General features: G+C 41.1%; 1 protein-coding gene across 1 annotated transcript; it reads right to left on the reverse strand.

Annotated features, from left to right (window-relative positions):
• Window positions 1–4,842: 4,842 nt before the first annotated feature.
• On the reverse strand, window positions 4,843–7,388 carry c8h1orf52 (chromosome 8 C1orf52 homolog). Its single transcript, XM_010902115.3, has 3 exons — window positions 6,944–7,388; window positions 6,364–6,577; window positions 4,843–5,965 (listed from the first exon to the last, which is right to left on the reverse strand). Exons 1-3 carry the CDS (start codon window positions 7,241–7,243, stop codon window positions 5,811–5,813), a joined length of 669 nt encoding a protein of 222 aa, XP_010900417.1. The 5' UTR covers window positions 7,244–7,388; the 3' UTR covers window positions 4,843–5,810.
• Between the last annotated feature and the right edge of the window lie 2,813 nt (window positions 7,389–10,201).

The raw sequence follows: 10,201 nt of genomic DNA on the forward strand, positions 1-10,201 counted from the left end.
CTGGTGGACATGTGCTGTTATGGCATGGGTGTCAATCTGACCCACAGCTCTTTCAGCTAAAACTCTCTTCTCTATCTTCCCAAGTAAATGAATGCCAGAAAAAACAGTATACATACAGTTAAACCCAAAAGTATTCTTACCCATGCTAAATTTTGAGCCATAGTGAATTTTTATTTGACCAATAGGTTTCTTATGGCTGGAAATGACAAACAAGTGACAAAACACGGTAAGACATTGTGCTGGAGATGCAAATGAATAATGTAACAGGTGTCTGTAAAAAAAATTACAAAAAATGTCATGTCCAACATTATGCATACCCCTTGAAATTGTTGCACATTTTGGAGAAAATCTAAGTTTTTATACCATTTAGGTTGGTCTTTTAATTTCCACCATGAGAGAGCATTCTAATCACCTATAAATTGAGAACAGCTGAACAGCAGTAGTTCTCTAGTCAATTACAAGTTATGGCTAAAAACAGACATAGTTACGTTATTAATTTGTATCTCCAGCACAATGTCTTACTGTGTTTTGTCACTTGTTTGTCATTTCCAGCCAGAAGAAACCTATTGGTCAAATAAAAATTCACTATGGCTCAAAATGTGGCATGGGCATGAATATTATTGTGCTTAACTGTATAGGCTACACATTTACATATAAAAGGTGACCTACCTAAATAACCATCATCAACAATCCCAGCGAAGAGCAGTGAATGATTCGTAATGGTCTGAAAAAGTGGAGTGGCAATACTGTGAAATATATATGTATATAATATGTAATATGTTACAGGTATTTCATTTACAGAACTACTCAACGCTGTCATAGAAGAAACTTTAAAAACATACATCTAGTTGACGTTCCTTAAGCATAACGCTGTCAGTTGTCACATGGCAAAGAAACATTCCTCACAGTCTCTACTAATATTCAAACTGTGCAACAACCAACAATTCCAAGTGAGCAGCCTATGTGGTTCCAAGTTCCTTACACATGTATGAGCACAGTGGAATTGACACTGCACACGTTCTCCTTTTAGAAGGCGAAGAGAGGAGGGGAAGGGTTCCAACGCAGTCCCTGGCGTTCCTCCTTTGTGATGGTAGTGGGAGGACATCTGCTTGGCTGGCCCCTATTCAGAACAGCATGCGAGTTTGCGTGCGCGTGTGTCCGTCTAATGCAAATGTGTGTGAGTTTGTGTGCGTATAATTTCGTACGAGTGTGTTTGCGTGTGCGTATGTTCGTGCATGTGCGTGAGTCGGCTGTGAGACTGTGTGTGAGGATGGTGGACAGAGGGCTTTTGCAGCTGTTGGGGCTATTGCCCTGATGGCTGACCATTGTTCCCAGACTCTCCCCTGGCTTGGTTTATGGGCCTTCTTTTTTCTCAGTGCACACCGCAACTAAGTTTATGTCCATGACACGCAGCCTTTCTCAGGGTATAAATTAGAATGGATCACTGACTGTCAAAACTGTAGCGTTGCCAAGGACCTCCTTTATGCTCCTGAGAATCACTTTTCTTTTCACATGCATTCCTGTGTATCCTCACGCCATTTGGAATGATGAGAAAACCATGAAAATAACACAAAACCAAAATTGCATGGCTACAGTTGAGAACAAAATGTCTGGGAAAATAGCAATCAAACCGGCAGCTCGCTGTGACACTATCCCTAAAATGAATATCTTTTTTATATACATATTACAAACATGAATCTGCATTCCAACCAATGACAAATAAGACATCATATATCACACCTTCTTCTGTGTACACCTTGACACAACTGGCAGTCCGGAGTAATGGGTATCTCTAAAGCCCTCTGCCTAATGCACGTGTTTGCTACTTGACCTGATGCGGCCACTTGAGCTTCTTCAGGCATGACAGGACCTGGACAGAGATGTAGAGATACACATGATCTCCCATTAGCTGACTGCTGGCCAGGCTGGCTCTCAGGCTATCGTTATGCTGGGGCGTGGCTGGGCTCAGATGGACCCCACTGGCAGTGGAAACCTCTGCCCCTGGACCCCGCTGGCAGTGGGAACCTCTGCCCCTTGACCCCGCTGGCAGTGGGAACCTCTGCCCCTTGACCCCGCTGGCAGTGGGAACTTCTGCCCCTTGACCCCGCTGGCAGTGGGAACCTCTGCCCCTAAATCCGCTGGCAGTGGGAACCTCTGCCCCTAGATCCGCTGGCAGTGGGAACCTCTGCCCCTAGATCTGCTGGCAGTGGGAACCTCTGCCCCTAGATCCACTGGCAGTGGGAACCTCTGCCCCTAGATCTGCTGGCAGTGGGAACCTCTGCCCCTAGACCCACTGGCAGTGGGAACCTCTGCCCCTAGATCCGCTGGCAGTGGGAACCTCTGCCCCTAGACCCCGCTGGCAGTGGGAGAGAGAAAACAAAGACAGCACAGGACATTGCTAATCAGCAGCCATCTGGTCAATTCCATTTCAATTCCAGGAAATTCTGGAAATACACAGAAATTCCCATATGCTTCAATGCTATACATGACTACAATATAAAGTGAGAGGAATTGGAATTGACCGCTACCCTGGCAAACACTATAAAAACATGTTCAAATACTTTGAGCGCTACTCTACCCTGGCTGGAGCTGTCAGGTGGGCGGAGTTATAACACTATTGGCCCGGCCAGCTCAATCAGACTTATTGTATTTAAAATTAGTTCAAATAGTATTTAAACCCAGCTCTGCAGAAATCAGGAGCACCAACCACCCAGCATTCCCTACAAGCCTAGCTGACAACCTGATCGCCCCTTTTCCTGGCACACTAGTCTCTCTCAGAGCGTAAATATAGACCACAGCAGAGCAAAGCAAAACAGCTTATTAACAGCCAGAGCCAGGGGATTATATTATTAGTGATGTTATACCATCAATGCTTTGGTCTGATATCGCAACTATTATATTTTATATGATTTGTACTCCTAACCTAGTATGGAAATATCGCTAGTGCCACTACAAACGAGTAAACTACAAATACTGCATTGAAATTTCAGTTATTGTATAACACTGACACTCAAAGTCATTGGTTTTATGTTAGAAATATTTGTAAGAAAAATACTACCAGTGAAAAGGCAATGTGCTGAATATTTCAAAACATCCTTTTCCAGGGAAATGTCATATTGTGAAACACCTGTATTTTTAAGGCCTCTGCACATTCTTCAACACTGATAGATCTGTATTTTCTGACCATTTGTCATCCACTGAGTAAGGAGAGAAGAGTTATTTGTACGCAAATATTGGTGATAAAATCAGTCTTCTGGACCAGGTACACATTTCAGGCAAGGCCAGGCACATACCTGGAGAAGGAATTTTATCAAAAGCATATTTACCAGTATTTCATGTCAGCGGTCGATGACTGATATGGCAGGAATTCCTCTGATCACAGAACCGTTACAGGTAAGAGTTTCGGAAACAGCGCTTTTTTTTCTAGGGTTAAAACACCATATTAGCTCCACTGACGACTGTAAACGTTTGAATAAGGAATGCTTATTTGTTACATGTCAATCAGAGCACATTCTCAGAAATACAGGTTCTATGTTAATTTACTAAATTAGACATTCCATTATTTATAATAAACCCAAATAGCAGACACCATTATCCAAAGCCAATCATAGTAGGAAGTGGATACATTTGAATACTGGACCCCTGTGGGTGTCAAACACAACCCTGTGGGTGTCAAACACAACCCTGTGGGAGTCAAACACAACCCTGTGGGAGTCAAACACAACCCTGTGGGAGTCAAACACAACCCTGTGGGTGTCAAACACAACCCTGTGGGAGTCAAACACAACCCTGTGGGTGTCAAACACAACCCTGTGGGAGTCAAACACAACCCTGTGGGAGTCAAACACAACCCTGTGCTTGCAAACACCATGCTCTTACCAGCTACATGGAACTAATTTGGTTGCAATTCTGCAACAAACTCATTGAGGGTGAAAAACTGCATACGATGTATGAAAAATTTAACACGATATTAATAAACAGTCACATTTTATATTTTTCTCAAAAGTGTAGTCATAATTGAGGGGTGGGGGCAATAACTAGATCCCTGTCGCTGCGCCCTTGGTATCAAATGTCCATGTCAACAAGGGGAAAGAAAGCAAAGCATTATTTGGAGTAGCTTCGACCGGAACTCAACTAGGAAGGCATTAGCCAATCTTTAGTTGCAAAAAGAGGTTTACATAAAAATGTGTTACATTGAAAGTCGTTAGACCTAGGCAAAAACACTTTTCTCCTCAACAAAGGCACATGTGTAATCTCTATGGACTACTTGAGTTTGAATTTGTTCTTCACTATCAACAAAGTTGAAAATACATTTTAATCACAGATTGTACGACAAAGAAAACAGAATTGGACGCTAAGAAGAGCCCATAGAGAATATATGTCAATTTAGTTTTTGCCCAACCGTAATGATTCTGGATCTGTTTAACTTTTCAATTACAAAAATGAGCAAGAGATGTAAGCCTACATGAAAAACACAGACCTTATTTGAAGTGCATCCATAAACTTCCTATGGAAGAAATGAATGGTGTAACTGGTAAGAGACGCTTTTCCTGTTGTGGTGCATGGTTTTATGGGGATTATGGCTCATACCATTTCAGTCAATACTAGCCTTGGTATTACTTAGTATAAGAAAAGAAAAAATTAACTGGTTAGGTCCATTCCGAGTGCACATGATCCCTTCATCCCTTCTCTTCGAACAACATTATTTAAGAGCTAATAAAAAGATGCATTTATTAAAGGCGACAACAGTTTTTGCTAATTGACATAATACAAGACACAGCCTAGTATTCATGTCAATAGCGATTCATGAGGTCAACATAAGACTAACAACCAATCACAAAGTATTCTATAATTATTCCATTTATTGCATGTTGTTCATGGAATTCACTACAAAACTGACAATAAAACTGTCAGTGTGTGGTTAACACATTGTATACACAGTAAAATACATGGCAAGGCAGTATGAGTTACTACAACTCCAAGTAAATCTTCACCACCCGTTAAAATAGTGTGTATCAAATGTGGTACAATGGCGCCATCTAGTAGATTTGGTTCGACAAGGAAATAATAATAGCTAGGTTTGACTTACTCCATTAACATCTTTCTTGACCATTTCATATTGAAATCTCAAGACCAGATACATTAGGAGATAATCTAATGTCTTTAACATACTTTTTGTTACTATTAAAAAATAAACATTACCATATGTAAAATACATTTGCTCAAGATCTAAACATATGAACACATTTAGATTTCCCTCAAATCAGTCCAAGGTACACTCCGGTCACATGATCAGCCCATTCAGAATTGCCAAGCTCCTATAAAACCACAATATCCTCAGTGACCTCACCCTGTCTCAGATATCACACCATCAATCACATTTCCTGTTATAAAGAGGCTCAGGAGCACTTCAATGATTGGTTTACATAGTGGGACATTTCAGATGAATGGTCATATGACCGGAGTGGCTCTTTCATATTTATCTAAACTGAACCTAATATGCAGGTCAGCTCGTTGTCTATTTACAAAAAAACAGAACCAAACTCAGCAATGTGTGTGTCTGTTTAAGGATGCCTCTCAAAAATATACAAGGGATTAAGAAGAACAGTCCAAATGTTTCATATCATAACAATAACATCTATAAGGTGTCCTGGGTAGACAAGCACTGGACCATTTACATAACCAGGGGCAGGACACAGAGAGAGGTGCGTGTCTGAGGCAGAGCAGTAGAACAGTCACTGAGGTTCAGTGCACCCAGACTGTGACCCAGACCCAGACAAAAAGCCCAGGCTTCACACCAGATCTAGGTATCACTCCACATTCTGCCTGAGGATCCTCTTCTCTTCTTCTACAAAGCTCTTGTCAGAGGTAGCTTGGCCCAGATCCCTCTTCCTCTTCTCCTTCTGTTGGAAGCTTTCTACCCTACGCTTCTTAGCTGAAGCTGACATCTTGTCTTTGTCCTCGTCTACATCGGGAAGAAAACAGCACATCACAAATCAAATTCCAAAATGAGCCCGCTTGAAAGACCTGTTCTGTCCAAACACCTGCATGTTGTTTAACGTGCCTAATATAGGTACAAACTGTATCATACAGGCGCACATGCTGAAAGTGAGAGAGATTACTTTTGGAATGTGACAGATGTGCAGCCGACACAAAATGAGAGTTAGGATGCCACCATTAGATTTCTGGCCCAAGATTGGCTAGTGTTGTCAAGAGAGGGGTCGTATCTGTTTTCAAAGCAGAGGGCTCTGGTTAGAGCAGTTGTTTCTGAAGTGTACTTTGGAGATCTCCAGAAAGGGAGGAATCTATGCCGCTAAGAAAGCACACTGTGGTCAGTCAGACAGAGACATTTTTTCCAATTACCTGAGTCGGATGGGTCTTCCTCTGTTGGCAGGAAGATAGCATTGCCTGTGTGGAGCTGTGGCGCGTCCTCCCCATTGTCCTCATAGATGTTGGACCATTTTATGGCCATGTCCATCCCTGGGGGAGCTCCCTTTTTGGGCTTCTCTGCTTCTGTGGCGTAGGCTTGCGGAGGGGGCACCGCATTAGTCTTCCACACCTTGAACTCCTTGGCAGGCTGCAGGGGGCCAGGGTACAGTTACAATACATGCAGCTGTTGAAGTGGGCGAACTGGCTGTCACTAAGGCCGGACATACACTATATTTGCCACAGAGGAAATGTGAGCACGTCCAAGCTTTGAGTGTATACCCAGCTTAAGGCTTTGCTATTCCATTGAACACATTTGGGCCTATGTGGCAGAGAAACCGAGTATACATACTAACACTCAGCTAATAGCACAGCAACATACTGACTGTAAGGCCGGGCCTACTAGTATTATACAATGTGAATAACTAGCTAATATATACTTTAAACTAGTACTAGTATGCTACTGCTAGCTTGCTACCGTTACATAGCTAGCTAAAATACACAGTACAGTAGCTACCTCTTCTGGAGCTTTCACGGCGCGGCTCTCCCAATCTATCTGTTTATTCAACGGGTTGTACAAAAAGGACGGCTTGGACACTGACTTAAAGAGTTCGTCGGGTTTGGGCAGAGGAACTCCACTGGCACCGCGTTTGGTTGCGTGTTGGGGAGATTTGTTGCCGCTTCCAGAGGCTTCGCCATCCCCCTTTCCTCTCGATTTCTTCTGGCCCCCTATATCAGAATCGCTACTATCGCTACTGTCACTCAGATCATCGTAACTCATGAAGTAATGGAAAGAGTCTGGTTTCTTATCAGCCATACTGACAACCAGTGATACAACAAATATTTATAAACTTAGAGATTAAGATAATGCCCTTACCTAGCGACAAATTAGTAAGATAAGGTTTCTTGATGTTTTACTGGTTACTCCATTTTGAATTACTATTGCCGTAAACCGTACATAATGACGTAAATACTTTGTCGTAAAACTATTTTCTTGACTGGCCTTTTAGATCCACGACTTTAAACCATGCTGAATGCACAGCCACACTTAATACTTGTTTGACATAAACAATTCTGATCCTCAGCTATTGCCCTAGGCTGTATACAGTGTGTGCAAACATTTAATCTTGAGCTATAGATTTCAATACACACTAAGAATGGATAAATGACAGCACAAGAGCCAAATAAGTACATTTGTGAGTTTCATCCACCCATCCAGCTGAACAAAAATAATTATTACGAGGAAAGAAATATTGAGGGTGCAGCTGAAGGAGAAAATAATAAATTAAAAATCATCATCTAGAATCTTTCCCCAGCAACCATCCCAAATGTTGAATATCTGAAATAATATCAAACCGTTTAATCGGCATAGTCACACACTGTAATGCAAAATATGGTTACCTATTTACCCAACACACATTCACAAGGAACTTTACCAATAGCTGGCACCCAATTGAGTTAATTCTCCATTTCATTCTTCACTGATAGCTCACTGTATAGCTGGCTGCAGGTTGTCTTCACCGAGTGAGCCTTGTTCTTAAAGTCAGGCAGCTTTGGAGGCATGTTGGCTCTATGTCATCAAGGTCACAGAAGACCCAGGACACTTGTCCCATTGACAATACCATAGAGCAGTCTACAAACAGCAACACGGAAGAACAAAAAACAAAACAAAGGAGCACACATTGGAGTTTTAAGGACACACCTGAAACTTTAATTTGTTTGCCCTGTGTAAGTAAATCAAAAACATTAGGAGACCTTTGACCTTCTGGCCTATTTTAAGATGATTCCTTTGCCTCCCTGATCAACAGAAGTAAACTATATAGGGAATAGGCCTATTTGGGACAGAGAAATCTTTTGGTGACATCACACACAGAACACCTTCTGGTAGAAATCAGAACACAGAGTGTCACAACCTCCAGCACTGCTCCCTAAAGAAGTTAAATGTAAAGGTCAGGTTTTATGATGACTTTTGGGATTAATTAGACTTTTCATAAAATGGTTACATAGTGTCTTTATACTTGCAGTACCCAACCTATACATACATTCTGAAAATTGGAAGGACCAACCTAGTAGCAGGTTTTTATACAGTACTAAACACCAGTCTATCAGTACTCTCATCCTCAGGATATTGGGCATTTGGGCTGAAGCTAACGGGACTAGTCATTCAGTTGATTTAACATGGAAAATATAGCTACTGTGTCAATAATGCAATATGGTTTTGATTAATGTGTCATAAACATAAAGCTTGCTAAAACACAAATCTTCCAAATGTAACCTATTCTAGGCACTGTGACTATGTGCATCTATTTACTGTACATCAATCATCTCTGCTTTCTTGCGTTTCTCTCACCATACTCAAGTACTCAAGTAGCATTGTGCAAACTGACACTATTAAGTTATATGGTATTACTAAAGTTCAAAGTTCACCAAATGTTCTGATGTTGCCTGGCTCTTATGCTACCTTAGAGTTATATATTTTACTTTTCAAACGTCTTGGAAGCAGATCTGCTTGGTTGATTGGTTGACTCAGCAGAGAGGGTGGAGCTAACAATCCAACTCTGAAATCAATTAACTTGAATTGTAAAGCAGTTAGGGCAGTGTTTCTCAACCCTGCCCTGCATGTTTTAGATCTATTCCTGCTCTGTCACACCTGATTCAAATGATCAGCTCATTATCAAGTCCTTCATGAGCTATATCAGGTATGTTAGGGCAGGAAGAGATCTAAAACATGCAGGACGGGGGGTGTCCAGGAGCAGGGTTGAGAAACACTGGGTTAGGGTAAGGCTTAGGGGTAGGGACAAGAACTGCTTTAGGAGGGCCAAAGGTTTCAAATGTAAGCTCCACCATCTCAACCAATAACATACATGTCTACCATCGAAGACACAGTTAAGAGAATCTCCAACATTATCAAACATTTTTCCCTTTGTTGACCTATGTTCAAGATCATTTTCAAATTAATTTCTATATTATATAAATGGTCAGACCTGATGCACTTCCAAAACACACTTATCATACTAACAGAAATGGTGCTAATATTCCTCTGGAGTCTTCAGTTGCAAAATACTTTCAATTATCCCATATATGACCACAAGGGAGTGATATAACTCGCTTTTTAGTATGGCTGAGCCAAAAGAAAGCTTGAACAAGACCATCCCAGTGCTACTGTATATTGAACACAACTTCAAGAAGTCAAACCCAAAACAAATTCAATTTGATGTTAGAATGAAGTTTATTTCACAAAGTGGAGGAAAAGCTGAAACTCTAAATGCCTTGTAAAAAACAACAACGTGAATAGATGAGCTAAGCTACCACTCTGGTACATAAGGCTATCTCTGGCATGTCACTAAACAGTACAACCAAGAAACCTGAGTCAGAATAAGGACAATTCACAACACGTAGTCTAAGGAACGCACAAGGTCAATTTCAAAATGTCACTGTAGTTTGAGGATTTCAGTCTAGGATAGCTGTGAAAGTGTTGTTTACATTATTTTGCAGAATATCATTTTCTTCACATAACCAGTTGTCATCTGATAGAAAAAATACACAGAAATTAAAAAATAGCATAAAAGATTGAAATGGAATCAGATCTTTTGGTGTTTTTATGTGATTAATCAAACTTCAGCCAAGTCAGTCAGTCAGATATTTATGTTTCTTTGCCAATTGTTGGTCCTTTGACCAATCAGATCAGATTTTTAATGGGGAAAAAGGTCACAACTTGACTGGCTGTGTACATACAGACATAATGCACTATTTCAAACAGGTCCATAGGAATCTG

This window comes from Esox lucius, chromosome 8 (assembly GCF_011004845.1).
Source record: "Esox lucius isolate fEsoLuc1 chromosome 8, fEsoLuc1.pri, whole genome shotgun sequence".
In the NCBI taxonomy this organism is placed as follows: domain Eukaryota; kingdom Metazoa; phylum Chordata; class Actinopteri; order Esociformes; family Esocidae; genus Esox; species Esox lucius.

What these genes read in the sequence shown, in the direction of transcription:
- c8h1orf52 (XM_010902115.3), bottom strand. Translation starts at nt 7,243, where the DNA reads ATGGCTGATAAGAAACCAGACTCTTTCCATTACTTCATGAGTTACGAT. An exon ending in CCGTGAAAGCTCCAGAAGAG is followed by an intron (nt 6,578 to 6,943) that starts GTAGCTACTGTA and finishes GGCCCCCTGCAG; the next exon opens with CCTGCCAAGGAGTTCAAGGT. An exon ending in GGAAGACCCATCCGACTCAG is followed by an intron (nt 5,966 to 6,363) that starts GTAATTGGAAAA and finishes TTCCCGATGTAG; the next exon opens with ACGAGGACAAAGACAAGATG.